The 19,066-nt window shown below is 31.5% G+C and overlaps 1 protein-coding gene across 13 annotated transcripts in view; it reads right to left on the bottom strand.

Annotated features, from left to right (window-relative positions):
- The window catches only part of dnc (phosphodiesterase dunce), a 361,971-nt gene that overhangs the window by 34,804 nt on the left and 308,101 nt on the right, over window positions 1-19,066 (bottom strand). For 9 of the 13 annotated variants that reach the window (XR_011396450.1, XM_070109867.1, XM_070109868.1 and 6 more), the window contains one exon: window positions 15,615-15,653. The exons of the other annotated variants lie outside the window; for them this stretch is intronic. Coding sequence is in view for 8 of the 9 variants with exons in the window: in XM_070109867.1 (XP_069965968.1) it covers window positions 15,615-15,653 (39 nt within the window). In the remaining variant the exon portion in view is untranslated. The remainder of the gene's footprint in view (window positions 1-15,614; window positions 15,654-19,066) is intronic. 13 annotated transcript variants of the gene reach the window in all.

Genomic DNA, 19,066 nt, shown 5'->3' with positions numbered 1-19,066 from the left:
TATAATTAATTTAATTTAATATTATATATTATTTGTGTTTTACCTTGAGTTTAAAATTTCATTTTACTTTTTTTTGTTTTAATTTTATGATAAGTCTGCTGGTCTTCGTGACTAATTTCACGTAAATTTTATGGCTGAAATGTTCTTAATTCATAGAATTTTTTAAATGAGAACGTGTTGCGTGATATTATTAGCTGCGAAGTTAATCATGAAGAATAATTTTTGAAACGAAATGTTTTGTCTAAATTTTTTCTTTTTTATTGTGTGCTTTTTGGGGCAGTGCTCTGGCGAAATTAAGTGCTTTCCGGATCGCTTATAAGCTTGCGACAATATAATTCTTGATTTTTTTCCAAAGCTCGGCAATATCATTTCAAAAGTATGTTAAAAACCGCAGTTTTGTGAATAGGCTATTGAAGTATATTTAAATATCTTCTTCCAATTTTAAACAGGTGTAACCAATATTTTGCAATATACAAAAGAAAAAAACCGAAAACAAGGAAAAACGTTAACTTCGGTACCATCGAATCTATAATACCCTGCACAAATACAAAAGATGCCAAACAAGAACTTGACACTGATTGTTCAGTTTGTATGACAGCTATATGCTATAGTGGTTCCGACAAATGAGCAGCTTCTTGAAGAGAAAAGAACATGTCCAAAATTTCAGATGATATATCAAAAACTGAAATACAAGTTCCCGTATGTACAGACATGGCTAAATCGACCCAGCTCGTCCCCCTGATCATTTAGATACATATTTTATAGGGTGTCCGAGGTTTGTTTCTAGGTGTTACAAATATTGTGGCAAACTTAATATACCCTGTTCAGGGTAAAAATGTTACAACTGGTATTCTATCATTTTTGCTCCCTGATTCAGTAGAAATAATTGACTTTTCACAATTTTTGATTAAGTCCCACAAGTGCCGCTGAACTCTTTTCAGTGTAGTATTTGTTTGACAATTGTTAGTTTATTCCGGGTTGAGCATGATGTTATTCCTCGCTTTCATGGAAGCCTTAGTGAGGTGTTGAAAACATCTATATACATAACATAGCTATAAAAACCAAAAAAATTTTGTTGCCCTGGATATGTCAGTAAATATTAAATGACACGAATTTCTTAATGAAAGTATTGAAGATGCTCTTGTTTTTATGATAAATGTCTATCTTATGTTTTAATTAGTTATCGGCTTGTTATTTTAAGGTTTTACAAAAAATTAAATGTGGATATATCTAAAATTATAGTCTACAAAATGTCCTTAATAAAAAACTCGCTTTCGCATCAAAAGTATTTCGCATGGACTACTTAACAACAATGATGTTGCCAAATACTTAGATATCGGTGCAGTCTACCAATGGATGTGAATAAGAGGGTGAAACCACATCTACACCAGAGTTGTTTCAACAAAATAAACTCAGTCATTTAATACGTAATAAAGCTAAGAACGATAAAACAATTTTTGGACGTGGAGGGATATTGTTTTAATTACATTAATTATCATGTAAAAGTTTTGTATTGATAGTTGAAAATTTCCTAGCTAACCTTTAAGTACCAAATTATAAAGAAGTTGTGGCAAATATGCTGACAAATTTTCAGACTTTCGAAACAAATACGGGTACCAGACTATCCAGCTAGCTAGGCTATCTTCGCAGTCAACTGGGCAAATTTTCGGATAATCTATGAAATTATAGTAAGGAAAAAGAAAAGTCATTCCACCAGAATCTAAGAGTGATGGAAGAAAGATATTAAGGTCGATTGGATCGTCCCATAATGACAGATTACTGCTGGTCTTTAAAAAAAGATTGTCAAATGCATACATGGCAAAGTATACATGTTAGAGAATATGGTATATATCAAGAACCTATGTCTAGGTATATTTATTGTAATCCAATGTATCAACTACCTCAAATGAATAAATAACATTTTTCTAAATTGGTACAACTTTTTTTAAGCTCGCATAAAATTTGACTTCAATATGTCAATTAGTTTGTGTGGCGCGAAAAGCTTGTCTGGCGATATTTACGATAGAAAAGATTGACAAGAAGTTTACTTGAAATTTTGAATTTCCCGTGGAATCACGGACAATTATCGAAAAAGATAAAGAAACACTGCTTGAAAATTGTCGTGTTAGAATTAAAAAGACAGCAGATGATCTCAACATCTCTTGTGGATTGACCCAAAACATTTTGGTTAATATTTTAGATATAAAGCAAGACTCTTTCCAAAATACCTGAATATTTTACAAAAACGACATTTAGTAGAGGTCGAAAAAGAGATACTTGACAACCTAGCTGAGGACCCAACATTCATCACAAGCATCATTACTGGTGACGAGACGTAGGTTTATGAGTATGATGCGGAAACTGTCCAACACTCTAGCGAACGGCGCTCAAAAATTAACCGAAATTGAAAAAACAAAATTTGTTAAAGGCATTAAAGGCGATCCCAACTGAGGCTTAACCCAAGTGTATGAAAATTTTATTAAGTGCAGGTATGCTTGTATTGGCTCTAAAGGAGTTTATTTAGAAGGCGATGTTAAAGTTTTGTGCTAAAGTACCAAAAAAATATTATTTTGCCAGTCCTGGTTACTTTTGATTAGATGATATATTCAAAAGTATTGTATTCAAATCGTTACAATGTCGCATTCATACGAGCGCTTATAGTCATTCAACCAAATGTACGATTATTCCACTTTAATGTATCCTTGCACTCGTTGCTGTTTAATTAATTAAATTTTGTCACTTGTTATCGTCACGTTCGCAGACCTCTACATATATGTATGTGTGTTTATATACAAATTTGCGTGCATGCATCTCTATTATGGGGCAATTTTGATTCGCATATACAGCACACACACGTGTGCGGTATGTATGTGTATATTTTTTATGTATTCGTAATTATATTTGTAAGTAGAGCATATCAGTTTGTCATTGGCGTGCAATAGCAGTAGCAACGACGCCACTGATGAGAAATGATTTGTTTTAATTGCATGTACATGCAGCTGTTTAATATATTTTAAACCATTGTGCGATTACACATATGTAGCATTAGGAGTGCACTTATTTGAATGAATATTTTAAGTAATTAAAAAACGAAGAGTATGTAAATAAAAAATTACTTGTAAAGCTGTGTAAGAATTTTATTTCAAAAAAGTTTATCTACATTGTTATATAAAAAGAAAATATTGTTAGAAATTATTACATCAATGAAAAATGATTACTTACATAGAAAATGTTTTTATAAAAAATATTTATAATTTTGAAAATCTGTATTTTTAAAGCCCTTTCAGTCAATAGTACAGAGTTCAGTTGGTATGAGTGCTTGTGCGCAAATGTTACTCATACGCAGAGTGGCGCATGGCCCTGTCAGCATGTATTGCTGCTTAATGCGCACGAGCAGCGTACGAAAGAGGCTTTCATTAAACTTTATATTACATTTAACTAATTTAAGCTCTACACTATCAGCTATTTAATTATAACGCACGCAACAACTATATCATTGGAGGTTATAGAGGGAATGAATAACGTTTTTTTTATACTTGTATGTATACATTTTATTCTCCCTCTGGAAATTCACTACCTCAGAATGTCGGGATAAAATAAAAATATGAAATTTCTTGAATATTGCTGCATATTTCGCCACCTCTCAAGCCAACTTTCTATATGAATATCTTGTGAGTCAAAGTGTTGTAACATCTGAAGGAAATATGCTGTTTAAACGATAAAAAGGGAATTCCTATCCTCTGCATTTATGATATCTGTTTTTATATTTTAAAAAAGCTCTTAAAATTAATACAAATATGTTTAAAGCACCACTTTCTGAGAAATATTACACAGTCAGAGGCAAAAAAGTGCCTTCTCTTATGTTTCACTGCATGACGTAGAATGTAGAACTGAAAAATCACCCAAAAGTACACAGAAATTTACAGTCATGTGCACATAATTCACGACAACACTTCTTATTAATTGTGTGGCGATTCGTGTGATGCGATCGGGTGCAGGCAAAATAATAAGCAAATATTAAAATATGCAATTAACCGAAAGTAAACAAACATTCTTGAATTTTGGCGAAATTTATTACTTTCGATTTCAGCCACACTTCGTGCGAGCAGATAAGTACCCACAATGCATGAGCTTACACACACGCATTTATACATATGCAGTTGATGAGTGTGTCTAGTCGCTTATTAGTACGCGGCAGAGTAACGGGAAAAACGTCAACGAAATTTGTTTGAATTACTTTTAATCACATTTTTTCATAGAAATAAACTTTCAGTTTTCTGTGAAAAGCAGCTTGAGTGACAGTCATTCCACACGATGATAAAAGTGTGTATGTGTGCGTATATTAGCCTCTTACTGAGGCAAAAGTAAATGATAATGACGCTAGCAATCATTGTAGTAATAATGTATATGGCGATGATCAACAATAATAATGTGGCTGAGATTATTATTTTCACTCCCAGAGTGGCTTTTACATTATTTTTTTTTGGTTTTTGCGATGCAGCCAATGAAAGCGAGAGCAAATTGTTGCGAAAGTCCCGTGTAAACCGACATAGATGTAGTAGTAAGTATGCAGTATACTAAGGTGAGAAAAAGAAGAAGAAGTTAAGAAATGTATTTCCGAATTTTGTTTTTGAAATTTCGAAACATTAAAAAAGGTTTCATAGCTTTATAATGTATGTGTCGGGTGTTTTTTTCGAGGTATAGAATTTTAAGTTGCCATTACTGTTAAAGATGGTTCTGGGCGGAATACGTATCGCGTAAAACGTTCATTTTATCGTATGATGCGATGAAGCGCACTTCTGGATGAATGGCTACGTCAACAAACAAAACTGCCGCATTTGGAGTGAAGCTAATCCTCAAGTGTATGTCGAAACACCGTTATATCCAGAAAAACTGACTGTTTGGTGCGCTTTATGGGCTGGTGGAATCATTGGTCCGCACTTCTTCAAAAACAATGATGGCCAGAACGTTACAGTCAGTGGTGATCGGTATACAGCCATGATTACTAACTTTTTCATTCCTGAATTGAACAACCATGATGTCCAGGAGCTGCGGTTCCAACAAGACGGTGCAACATGTCACACAGCTCGTGCCACAATCGATTTATTGAAAGACACGTTTGGTGACCGCCACGTTTTGGACCTGTAAATTGGTCTCCAAAATCTTGTGATTTAACACCGCTAGACTACTTTCTGTGGGGTTATGTAAAGTCATTGGTCTACGCGCATAAGCCACAAACTCTTAACCATTTGGAAAACAACATTCGCCGTGTTATTGCCGATATACGGCCACAAATGTTGGAAAAAGTCATCGAAAATTGGACGCCCAGATTAAACTACATCCGAGCCAGCCGTGGCGATCATATGCCAGAAATCACATTTAAAACGCAATGCCACAAGATTATCTTTCGGATAAATAAAATTCATGTCAATCGAATAATCCATCGTTTTTTTTATTGTAATTTAAAGTTTACCTCTAAACAAACACCCTTTATATCTAAACACAGAAATGCATCAATCAAAACATACACTGTTGAGCGTAATTGTGGCACGGAATATTTTATTCGCCTTTAATAAAGCTTACTGTTCATAAATCCCGTATTTTTTATTTCTAGATTCATTACTACAACACGATTTTTTTACTCAAGTCATTAACCGAAATGTGAAAAAAGGTGAATAGGCAAATTTTGGTATCTGTGGTCATGAATGTGTCGAAAGTCGCAGCTCAATAATACATTGAAATGTTAACGGCAGGAAATTTAAAAAAATTCAATTACGAAGCATGTAAAAGCATAAAGGGCTTAAAGTAAGCATATTTACTGAGCCAAATCAATGTATCCGATTGACAAACGTTGGCAGTTTATTGAGGTTGAAGCTAGCACAACTATGAAAAAAGAACACTTGACGATTTTCTCAGTAATCACTCCAAAGTTAATAAACAAAAATAAATTTAAAAAAATTATTAAGTCTTTTACCGTAATTCTCTGATAATCTCTACTCTACTCTATTTTATCTTACAATTGTTTTCAGTAAGCAAACGTTTTTCATATACTCCCGAATTGAAACTTTATTTAAAAGAAAGAAAAACTATAGTAATCTTAAATTTGACTTAAATCAATGAAAAGTTTTTAAGTTAAATTTTTTTTCTACATTTCTTATTTTGACTTTTTTGTGATTTTATGGAGAGATAACCAATAGCAATAAAAGATAAGTTTTTTTTAATGTGTTACAATTTTGCACGTGACTGTATATGTGTCCTAATATGATATAGAGCTTTGCACGCATACCTATACGAAAATGCCAGCTATATATCATTGGCACAGCAATAAAATATGCACATCTAACATTTTCCGAAAATTATTCGAAGCTGCGAAGTTTCAAAAAAGAAAAGCAAAAAATAAAAATTTTACACCAGGGCGTATGTTTGACAGAGAAAAATCGCCAAAGCTGTCCGAGTGAACACATGTAGTGTGAAGTACACACAGTAGCGCACAGAGCTGTGCAAACAAGCAGTGAGTGCGTATAAGTGGGGCGAGAAAAAAAGTAAAGAGATATAAAAAGAGAAGGTTGCTTCTACGAATTGCTGCCAAGAAATTATTGTGGCTTAAGCAGCAATGACCTCTTTGTGGGCCAGGCGCCATGCCGTCACAACACTGCAATACTATATTGCTTTTAATTTTGTTTTTGTTTTCAAGTATTTTTTGTGTCAGATACTGTATGTAATGCCATATTTATTGTTAGCGGATTTCGACTTTTGTTTCATGGATTTTATTGGAATTCTTTGGGAATTTCTTTTCCTTTCCTCTAATGCGCTTTGCTGTTCACTGGCACCGCATAATTTATGTTTGCTTTTGTTTACATAGGAAATTTAAATCTTTTTTACAGACCGGAATGCCTTAGAAGTGTTGGTCGCACAAATAAATCTAAATTTTCAACTCTTCGCTGACTGCTGACATTTGAACTATTCCATGAACTGGCACTTTAAGCCATCTTAACTGACACTTAGTCATTTGTAAAATATTCGAAATTTGTTTTCGTCACTTTTACGAACATTTTTATGACTAACCATTCAAGAGTGCATAAATAGCCAAATTAATAGCTTTGTTGGATGAGTTTTATGTGCATACAGCTGACAGCTATATATCAAAAATAGCTAACGCACGCTTTAAATATTCATCAATGCACCATCTTCCTCATTCCACGCTGCGAACACATTGCCACTGTTCTGCTGGCGGCTGTTTCCGCTCTGTCGACGCTTGTCACGTTGGTTAAGCCAAGCGCATGACTTTTGAGTATCTAATTTAAATTACCAACATTTTTTTTTTGTTGACATGTAACAAAGCCATTTTGTTGTTGTAATATTTTGCTATGTGAACTTGTTACATATTGCTTTTGTGATTATAATAAAATTTAGAAATTCTTTGTGACAAACCGAAAAACACACACAACATATCACATGGTGGTGTGACATGTGGTATGAGTAATTTGAATTTATATTTTTAGCCACACACACATGCCTGCGCTTTTGCAGATGGCTATGTGTGTGTGTGCATGTCCATTAAGGTGAGCCAAAAACTAAATTATCTGGAATTGATGGGTTAAAATGAACCTATATACTGAGAAAAAAGGCAAGGAAAACATTTCATTTTAATTTTAAAAGGTGTCCGTGAGCTTTCAAAGTTTCTCCTTATAAACAATACGTAAAAATCTGTCTTCATTAAAATTAACACAATTGGTAGAGCATAAAACTTCCTGAAAAATTAACTTTAAGGGATTAATTTTCACTACAAAATTTCGTATTTTTTAAAAGCATTGCAAAGTGAAAAAATGGTTATTGACACGATACGAGATGACAACAAGATGATAGAAAAAAAAATTTATGGAAGAAAAAACAATTTTTTTAACCATTTTATTATATATGAATACAAGTCTTTTTGTTAAACCCGAACATTTTTTATCAAAAAGCGCTAAAAGTGAATACTTGTTTTTTTTTGCGTTTCAAAACATTTAAATGTATAAATTTATGTATTGAAAAAAGAAAATGTTGATATAGGTTTTATTTCAGAAAATAATATGTTCTACATGAAACCCTTATATAAAAATTTTATTATAAACGGTTCAAAATTTATGGCATATTTAATTATGCATGGCATATATAATTTATATGGATCTTTTGAATGCTCACTAAAACCCTGCAAAATTATGTTAAAAATTCTGGAAATGTTTTACTCTGTATTTCGGTTCATTTTAAACTACAAATCTGATTGGTTAGTTTTTGGCGCCCCTAATGCATATATTTACAAATTTATCAAACAAGATTTTATATGACGCCGTGTTGTTGTTGTTTTGCGCGTAAATTGTTGATATATACTGCTGCCAGATAACAGCGTTGTTAGCACGCTGCCAACAACAATTACGGCATCAAATTTATAGCGCTCTTAACGGAGCGAAGTAGTTTGCTTAGCAAATGTCAGAAGCAGAGTATAAAATTCGTTATCGATTACTGCCAATATCGGTATAAAAACTCTCATATAAATCTACATGAATACATACATACTACATATATATTATATATGATCCAAATATATTATAAATACATACATTTTTTGCCCGAAATCTCAATTTATTTGCCCTTTTTTGCGCACAACTCAAATTGTGTTGAGGAAATCCATGTTTTTCTGGGGCTTTTTTGGGCTTGTTATATTATTAAAATTTATTTTTGTCTGATCTATTACATTTCCGCAGATATACACGCGATTTGCATTGCTAATTTTCTTTTACTGTCAGGATTCGCTTTCATCAAAGATTCGACAGAAAATAGGAAATCTTTTGTATATTTCATTGTTTTTTTTTTAGAATTTTTTCCGCTATGCAAATATTTTTAGAATAAAACTAGTTTGAACTTAAAATATTATTATTAATATTTTCTTTTAAAAAAAAAAGATTCTGAATTTTGAAATATTTCCCGCCAAGGGTTGTGTATTCTTGCGTGCATAAATATGCATACATACGAGTATACCAAATTTTATAAAATTAATTTTGCTTTAAATTTTTGTTCAGTGAATTTTGTAAAACTTTTAAAATTTTTTAATTGATTCCCTCAAAAATATTTTTTATTAAGTTTTTAATTGTACATTATTATTAATTTTAAATTTTGTTTTAATATTTTTTGCTGCTGTCAAAAATATTAAATATTAAATTATAATTTAAAATTAAAAAAATTTTGTTTATTAATTTTGCAATGTCTTAGATTTTTTGTTGAAATTGGTTTTTAACATTTAAAGTATTGATTTATTTTTTGATAATTTATATCGCATCATATTTAGTTTTTAGTAATATTATTTTTTTAAGGCTTTCTGACTCTTTTTAAATTTTTGTTTGCTAGTTAGTTAATATTTTTGTCTGGTTAATAGAAATACATATGTAATTTAAAATTACAAGTATTTAACTTTTTTTATTGAAAAATATTAACTTTTAGTTGAAATTACCTAAACTTTTTGTTGGAGGTCTGAGTTAAGAATTAAACTATCAATTTAAGTTATAAGACTATGAATTATTATTGTATTATTTAAGAACGTGTATTTGTTCGATTAGGTATTTATTTTTATAATTTTAACAACACTGTACGTAAAAATCGATTTTTCTTTTGGGGTTTGACAGCAGTATTATTAATTAAAGCATGTAAGTTCTTAAGAAGGACTGCTAACATGGACCACATCTAAGTTTCCCTTTTATTTTAATGGTGTATACCATTTTCGGTAAAGTTTTTATTTTAGAAAATTTCAACACAGCTTTATTAAGTATTTTTTAACATAGATATTTACTATCACTGCATTACGGACAAAATACTAATTAATTCAATCAAAAAGCTCGGATTAGAGTAGATTTTTTGGTTGTGCCGCTCATCTATGTGTTTGTCATCAACAACATTATCACTTTCACAGACGGCAATAACAAACTCTTGGCATTACGCTGTCTATTTGTATGCATGTACAGACATACCTTGCAGGAAAACAAGTCAGGAAGAACACTAGTTTCCAACTTGAATTTATTGAATAAAAATTGAACTAGTCCGGAAATCATTAGATTTATACGAATGCTTTGGTAAGTTGATGCAGGAAGGGAGTTTAGTTGTGGTGTATTTCAATAAATATATGGAGCTGATATATAAATTCCTAACTATAATTTTTCCAGGGCATATGAATTAAACTAAATAGTGGTGTCTCGGTTTTGAACTAGTATGCAACTATATTATTTCAAAATTTTTGTTATTTAACATATCAACACATTCAAAATACCAGTTGCTTCTATGGAAAAAATATAGTTAACAGACTAGTTCGACATTCGATTCATAATAGTTGTAAAGTAGTTCGTAACAAGTTGTATATACTATAGGGTTCTAATATAAATATATGGTATGAGTATGTATGCAAACTCGACATGTCTGGGAATAATGAGAAAAATAATAACGGCGTCGCACTTTGGTCATTGACATAAATACATGTAGTATTTAGATATGTAGATAGATAAATACTATTATTCAGAGACACAAACAAACATGTATTTGTATGAATATTCAGGCTTCATATAGTAGAATTTATAACATGTGGAGGTTGAATTCGTAAAGTAAAATAGAGAAAAGTTACGTAGCACGATAGTGTAGCGCTTTAAATGATTACATAATCAAACTGTGGGCCTTAAATAAACTAATATACACATACATACTTATAGATATATATACACACATATGTAAACGTGTAAAGTCTCTGACAAAATATGTGTAGTTATTTAAAGAAAATATGGCTTTGTTTAAATATAACTAATAGCATTTCATATATAGTAGATACATATGTGTATTCATATTTATATATATGGATAATTTAGAAATTCATAAATAATTTTTAATATCTTGAGCATTTTCACAATTTATGGTAAGTAAAAGTAGAAATTTACAAAAATATTCGCTACAGCTTCATTTATGCATGAGCCTTGCTATTCATTTGAAAATTTGTACAAAAACATTACGAAATCTACTTACGTAAAGTGAATGCACGTAGAGTGCAAAACGTATGCAAAACAAACAAGCTAAGGAATCATGAACGAAAAAAACGCAACAACAACAACAATCAAATGTAAATCGTCAAAACAAGAAGAAGAGCGTAAACATGCAAGTATTTGATGGAATTATGGCGAATACTACGATTTCTTTTGTAAGGACAACAACAACAAAAACAACTAAGAAGGTAAGCATATAGCGCAATTAAGCTGCAGCATTCATTTGGCGAGAAACCAAAAACAAAAATCCAAAAAAAATATATATAGAAAATTGAAAATTCAATTTCAAAACCGAGTTGCATAAGTTGGCGCACATTTGGAAAAAGAAAAAAAAATAAATTTGTATTTAAACTTTTGTTGAAAACAAAAGGGAACAAGCGAGTGCGTTGTTGGACGAGCGCATGTGTGAGTGAGTGCGTCTGTGATTGAGTCAAATAGTGAGCGATTTCAATAACATAAACAATCGTTAGTACGCGTAGCTGCAACGCAAAATGTTTATAAACAAAATAGAAACTAATAATTGATTCAGCTGGTTGGTTGGCATTAAGTAAATACAGTACGTCATTCAAATATTGGCATGTTAGGGGGCGTGGCACACGAATTGCGTAGGGTATAAATATTCTTGATTTACTTTCCATTCTTAGCTAATTAAAGCTTTTGGTAGTAGAAAGGGCTTTTTAGAAAATAAGCAACGAAAAACAAAAATCATAGATATTGAAATGGTAATACGTAAACTACTACAAACAAAATTATGAAAAAAATATTTTAAATTATTTTAATTAGATAGGAAATATTATTTTAAAACTTGAGGTAAAACAATCATAAAAAATAAAAGAAAATAAAGAACATATGTAACTACAAAGAAAATAATACTTCTCCTTCGAAATTCCATTTATAGTTTCTAAGTAAAAATATAAAAAAATCTTGTTAAAATATATATAATATATAATTCAATTTAAACTCAGTTTTTTAAGTTTCAAGTGGTGAAAAAGTTAAAAAAGATGAAAATATATTCATAAAAAAAGTTTCGAAAGCAAAATAAATGAAAATTATAAAAACATTTAAAAAAAAATTATTTTTTTAAATATCGAAAATGTAGAAAAATAAAATTTAGGCGTTGAAATAAGAAAAAAAGAGATAGCTTTAAAATACAATTAATATAAAAAGTTAAGAAAGAAAACACCACCAAAATCATTCAAAAAAATTTAAAAACCATAAAAAACAACAGTAAAATTATACATTGAGACAACAAAAAAAGTAAGGAAGTTCTAAGTGAAAGAATCAGATGGAATTTAAAATGGTGTTATATACGAAATAGGTGTGGTTGTAATTCGATTTCGCATTATAATATAGAAATATAAGAAGAATTTTATGTAGCGAATTTGGTTTCAATCGGTTAAGCAGATCCCAAGATATGGGTTTTCACCTAAAAGTGGGCGCTGCTACCCCACTGTCTAATTTTGAACTTAAAATATATATAACCCTGTATCTAACTCCATTAGTTTTAGGTGATACAAACAACCGTTAGGTGAACAAAACTATTATCCTCTGTAACTACAGGTTGCGAGAGTATAGCAATAACAAACACAATAAACAAGAACAAACGTTAACGTCAGCTGCACTGTACCGTTGCTTTGGCCTATAATCTATGCCAAATTTCGTGAAGTTTCCCATAAAAGAACTGGATTCCTATCGTTCAGTTTGTATGACTATAGTGACTGTATGCTATAGTCGTCCGATCATAGCAATTTTTGCGAAGATTGCATTGATGCTTTGGGCAATAAGCCGCACAAAATTTCCTGAAGATATCTCGTCAACTGAAAAAGTTTTCTATACAAGAACAGGATTCCGATCATTCAGTTCTTATTGCAACTATATGCTACAGTGAACCGATATCAGCGATTCCGACAAATGAGCAGCTTTATGGAGAAAAGGACGTGTGCAATATTGCAAAACGATATCTTAAAAAATTAAGGGACACCGTCTGGGTTTTACAAAACGATATCTCAAAAAATTGAGGGACTAGTTTGCATATATACAAACAGACGGAAAGACAGACGGCTATGGCTAAATTGACTCTGATCATTTATAGTCATATAGGGTCTCCGATGTTACCGTCTGGGTTTTACAAACTTCGTGGCAAACTTAATATATCCTGTTCAGGGTATAAAAATACTACTAATGTTGTGAAAAATAAATATACAGTTGCATTTCAACGCTTTGGGGCCATAGTTTTTGCTTACAAAAAACTTAACTATTTGTAAGCTAAACAATTTTGAAAACAAAAAAAGTAAATAAATAAAAGTATAATGCAAATAAGTAAAGCAGAATTACTCCAAACAATTGTAATTTATGAATGCACAAACGAGGAATTGCACTTTGATTAGGCACCTTGGAGTATAGGCGGCTAAAGTGGGCTAAACTTCATAAATAAACTATATATCTAAACTAGTGTAACTGTTTTTATGGCCCACAAAAATGTGTTTATTATAATTTCTATTTGTTTTTTTTTCAGCAAATTCTTGTTTTCAAGCAAAGCAACAAATAAAAATATATAATAAAATACCAAATTTAAATATCATATAATAAAGTAATACCTATATAAATTCAAACATATTTAGAGGTGTGTCTCTGGCAAGCAGCGCAGAATAAATAACTCAAAATAAATTTAAAATAAAATATATATTTTTGTATTTGCAGAAATAGAAAATTTAAAAATACTTTGAAGGCAAAATATGAAATTTAGACGCATTTTCAAAATACTGAAGCAATGTTGTTGACGTGCTTGCAAGGTAAACAACGAAATAAAAAACAAAAGAAAACGAAAACTGCTGTGGTATTAGGAGGATTAAGGTTAAAAATATGAAATATAGAATTAGTATAATCATATCTAAAAATGTATTTTATCGGCAAGGAAAGGTCAAAAAACGTTTATAATTTATTTTTTTATTATAAAAGTCTAAAAAATTATAGTGGCACTAAAGAAGAGGCACTAAAGCCGGTCCTGAATACAGCTACTTTCGTAGTTAGAAAGCTACAGCTGTCCACCATCACTAAGTGGGAACGTTGATTAACTAGCAAACTACCAGACAAGGCAAGTCCTACTCTTTTTTAATGAGTATTAAATTAAAGTTTCTTTTCTGCGGAAATTGCGAAAACATATAATATCTCTCTCTCTCTCTCTTGCTCTCAGAGAAACCGGTCATCTGTCTCTCTCTATCTCTTTCTCTCTCTCTATTTTTTTAACTACCATCCTTCAAGCATTATTTGCACATTTATCGGTATTTTTATTAACATTACTTTTAAATTAATAAATCTATTTTTAAACTATGATTGCAAGATGTTCAAGGGAGTTTAAAAAGAAAACCATTGGAAACTCAGAAAGGACTTCGAACACTAAATAATTTTCGTTTTAATTTTCTTTAATTTTAAAAGCACACTCAGAAGCGCTCTATGAAAATAATTTTTATAAGTTGCATCCAGATTTTACTAAGGTAAAAACCTAAACTATCGAATAGTAGCATTTGGAACAAAGAAAAAGTATAGAAAATTGAAATATTTAGGCACACTATCGACTCCTTTGACACATCATCATCGTATACACATATAATAATGTCAGAAGTTAGCTTCAAACTAAATGACTTTAACATTATATTTGCGAATACTACGCCTTTAGCCTTTTGAAAGGGGATAGCTGCCACGGCTCCCAATGTTCCAACTATAAAAATATTGGGCAGCTGGGGCGGAAAAATATCAGATATTTTAACAAATCTACAGAGTTGCTGAAGTGCTGCCGCCTGCGGTATGGCGCTCCAAACAATATCAGTCAAAACTCAAAGTTTATGGTATACTCAATATGATTGGTACAGTTGAAATTATGGTTGAACTTATAAAAGTGATTTTGAACAAAAAGGGAAAATGAAACCAGGTAAACTAAGAAATTGTGTTGTGTTGTAAAGAGAGTATACATTATATGTAAATATGTAAGTATGTGCGTTTCTTCGACCGTACACCTAATGTATACACCAAAAACCAATAAATTTATACGCTTATGTACATTTAAATCTAAAAGCAGATTATTAGAAATATAGATTAAAAAAATACGAAAAAATTGTTTTGCTTAAATGTGGTTGCAGCTTTAATTTACAATTTTTTGAAAAAAATATAGCAAAATATTATATGTTTATTTACTTTGTACAGCTGTAAAGCTCAACGTGCTCAAAACCAAAAAAAAAAAAAACAAGTTAAAAAATTTGTTTGCTAAGCAATATAGGGGAAGCGTTTATGGATTTTTATTACAGCGCTAGAGTTGTCAATGCATATTTATTATTTCGAAAAAAAATATTAAAAATAAAAATTTTTCAAAAATGATTTTCAAGCATTTGCATTCATATTTGCGTTTACAAAATATGTATGGAATGCACACTAGCGTTAAAATAAATAGTGTTGCCATACAAAGCGTATTTTCTAATCAACTACAATATTGCTATTTTTGTTTTTGTTATTTATTATTTATTTCATTATTTCAAGTATTTGTATGCTTTCATTTTGTATACGTACGATCGGTCAATCAGGATAGAGGCCTCCTGCTCTTTAAACCTGTAAAAGGTTACAAACAACAACAATAAACATTTTGTTTTAAAATATATTTGCACGTTGATGATATTTGGGTTTTTAAAAATATTGCTTTTTATTTTTAAAAATTAAACAAAGCATATTGAGAATATATATTTAAATTGCGCATTTATTTGGTGAATAAATGGTGTTGCTGTTGCTTTATTGCTTTTTGGTTGTTCTTGATGAAAGCGATGGCTGTGGCGTTGCTGGTGAATATAGCATAACTACATACAGTTATGTTTTATATATGTATGTATATATTACATAGTAATATGTAGTGGTTGTGGTGGTGAGGGTAGTGCGTTTTGCGCGCTATTTGTTTTTGTGCTCTTGAAAAATATTTGTTTTCCAACAAATAATAACAATAAAATTAATATTAATAATTGTGCCGTTCATTTTGTGCTTTCGTGCGTAAATTCCGTTTCATGGCAAATGTTTGAAATAAATATGAAATTTGAAGTTTTTCGAATTTGATGAGAAATATGGTAATTTATGCTGTATATTCTTTATAAGCGTTAATGCAAATTGAAAACTTGTGCAGGGCATAAAAAAATGTCACTTATGAAAACAATGAAATACAGATAAAATTATTAAACGAATAAAAGTTTGACAAAATATTGAATAATAAAATTTTTTTTTTAATGTAAAACAAAAGGTGAAAGACACAAGAAATGCAGGATATTGCAATTTCAAAGAAATAGTGATAACTATTACAAACATAAAGCACAATTATTTTTGTTTTCATTTGAATTTTCGAAAGATGGCTTTTTTGTGTACTTCTATAAATTTTATGCATCAAAAATTGCATTAAAATTTGCTGAAAAACAATAAAGAATTTGACTTAAAGCATACAATTATTGTAAAGATTATTAAAAATAATTATTAAGGTACAGGGTGCTACAAAAACAAACCATAATACATTTTTTTCTGTGTAAGTAATCGACTTACTTTTTTTTTTTTGGCAGGCTATTATTTAAATTTTTTAAAAATGAGCGCTTAGGATACCGAAAGGAGGTTTGTCTAGTGCAGCGGTACCATGTTTTGCAGTCCTGTCATTTCCGTCCGAAGGGAATTCAGACGGGATTTTGGCGGCACTCTCCCGAGTAGATGGACCATTATGAGGTTGGTAAACATGTTTTCCGAATCTGGAAGTATCGCAAGAAGACCGAACCGAGATCAGTATGTTCGTGTTCCAGAAACAATCGCGGCTGTTGCATCGCCAATTTAGGCAAATCTAACAGTTTCGACTCGCAATTTATCGGCGCAGCTTGGAGTTAGCAGACGGTCATTACAACGAATAACTTATGATGGCTTAAATCTATTTTAGTACAAAGTTTTAATAACAAGCCAGTTAAACCCTCTAGATTTGCCTATTCGCCTGGAATTTTGCCAATAAATGATTGAAATAGCCGAAGAAGACAATAACTGGATAAATTGGATGTTTATGTCTGTTGAGGCCCATTTTGATCTAAGCGGAAATGTAAACAAGCAAAATTGCCATATATGGAGTGAATCAAATTCAGAAATAATCCACAAGTGACAGTGTGGTGCGCAGTTTCATCAAAGGAGTATTGTCGGGCCATACTTCTTTGAAGAAAACGATGTATTAGTAACTGTCAATGGGCACCGTTATATAAAGATGTTGAATGAGCTTTTTTAGCCAGAATTGCGTCGAAGACGTATCCTTTTCGAGATCGATCAAGCACAACTGCACACATAGCCAGACCGGTTATTGCGGAGCTCCAACGAAAATTTGAAAACAAATTAATATCAAGAAATCCCTTTCCGCTGGTTCCCAATGTCACCTGACCTGACTGCACCAGACTTTTTATGGACCCATAAATCCGACTGAATTGAAGCAGTTCATTAAATCGATAATTGAGGCAATCTCGACTTCAACCCTTCAGGCCGCAAAGAATAATTTTCTACTTAAGTATCGCATATCCGTGGATGGCATGGAGGTTATTTACGGTCCATATTTTTTTTTAAATAATTAATTATATAAAATAAAATAAAATTTGCTATAAAATACTTGTAAATAAAAAAATTTTGTAATGCATTAATTAAAAAAAAGTTATTTCGGTTTGTTTTTGTAGCACGATTCGTGAGCCACCCTGTATAATATAAAGGTACAGTAATATTATACAAATAATAGGTTAGAATTTTTAAATTTTTTTTTAGCATACTACATTTATTAAAATAAATAAGTAAAACTCATAAGTTTTCTTCTCTTCATTTCTTTTAATTTTTCCACTTGGCTGTTTGAAGAAGATTAAAAGTGAAATCTGCGGACATGGCAGCTATGTGGTTTTAAAAAAGAAATAAAACATATACAAGGTGCGTTCCAAAGTAAACAGGACTTTTAAAAACAAGACAGAACAAATGGCTTTATCGACAAAATCAATTAATTTTATTTAAAATAGTCTTCTTCTGCTTTAATACAGCTTTTTTCACGGTCCAAAAGCATGTCGAACGAGTGTTTTAGCTCGTTGCCCGGTATAGCCGCCAGTATGCCGGTGCAAGCCATTTGAATGGCTTCCACGTCTGCATAACGTTTTCCTTTCATTGGCAAATGTATTTTTCCGAAAAGGTAGAAGTCACACGGTGCCATATCAGGTGAATACGGGGAGTGGTTGATTGTTAAAATGTGATTTTTGGTCAAATAATCGGCCACAAGCGTCGATCGATGAGACGGCGCATTATCGTTCAACAAACGCCAACTTCCATCTTCACGATATTCGGGCCGAACACGTCGAATACGGCGCACCAAACGCTTCAAAAATCCAAGGTAGAATACCGTATTAACGTTTTGGCCGGGTGGAACAAATTCTTTGTGCACAATGCCCTTGGAATCATAATCATTTATGTCCTCACGACCACTTTTAAAACGTTGAAACCACTCGTGCACTCTGCTACGGGGTAGGCAATCATCGCCATAAACTTGCTTCATCAATTGAAACGTTTCGGTAAAGGTTTTACCAATTTTAAAACCAAATTTAATGTTAGCTCTTTGTTTGAAGCTCATTTTCGCACCGATGACAAAAACATACTGACACTTAAAACGGAATAACTTCACTTCCAATAGATGAAATTTTTACTGTAAGTCGAAAAAGGATAGTAGATTCCAACGCACTAGTCGACATATAGATGGCGCCACTAGAGTTTACTTTGTTACTTTTGTACTGTTTACTTTGCAACGCACCTTGTATAACTTAGTATTATGTCCATGAATTTAGCTTTACTATAAATACAGGGGTCTGCCATTATGTTTGAAAATGAATTCGGGTTCGAATTCGCCGAGATATGAACAAATGATTTCCTCTGTCCATAGAGCATACCAAGCAGAGAATTTTTGAGGAGGTAATGGATTGTGGATTATCATCACTTCAAATGCG

This window comes from Bactrocera oleae, chromosome 5 (assembly GCF_042242935.1).
Source record: "Bactrocera oleae isolate idBacOlea1 chromosome 5, idBacOlea1, whole genome shotgun sequence".
Lineage (NCBI taxonomy): Eukaryota > Metazoa > Arthropoda > Insecta > Diptera > Tephritidae > Bactrocera > Bactrocera oleae.
Note: the sequence above shows the minus strand (reverse complement) of the source record. Positions and strands in the feature narration are given on the sequence as shown.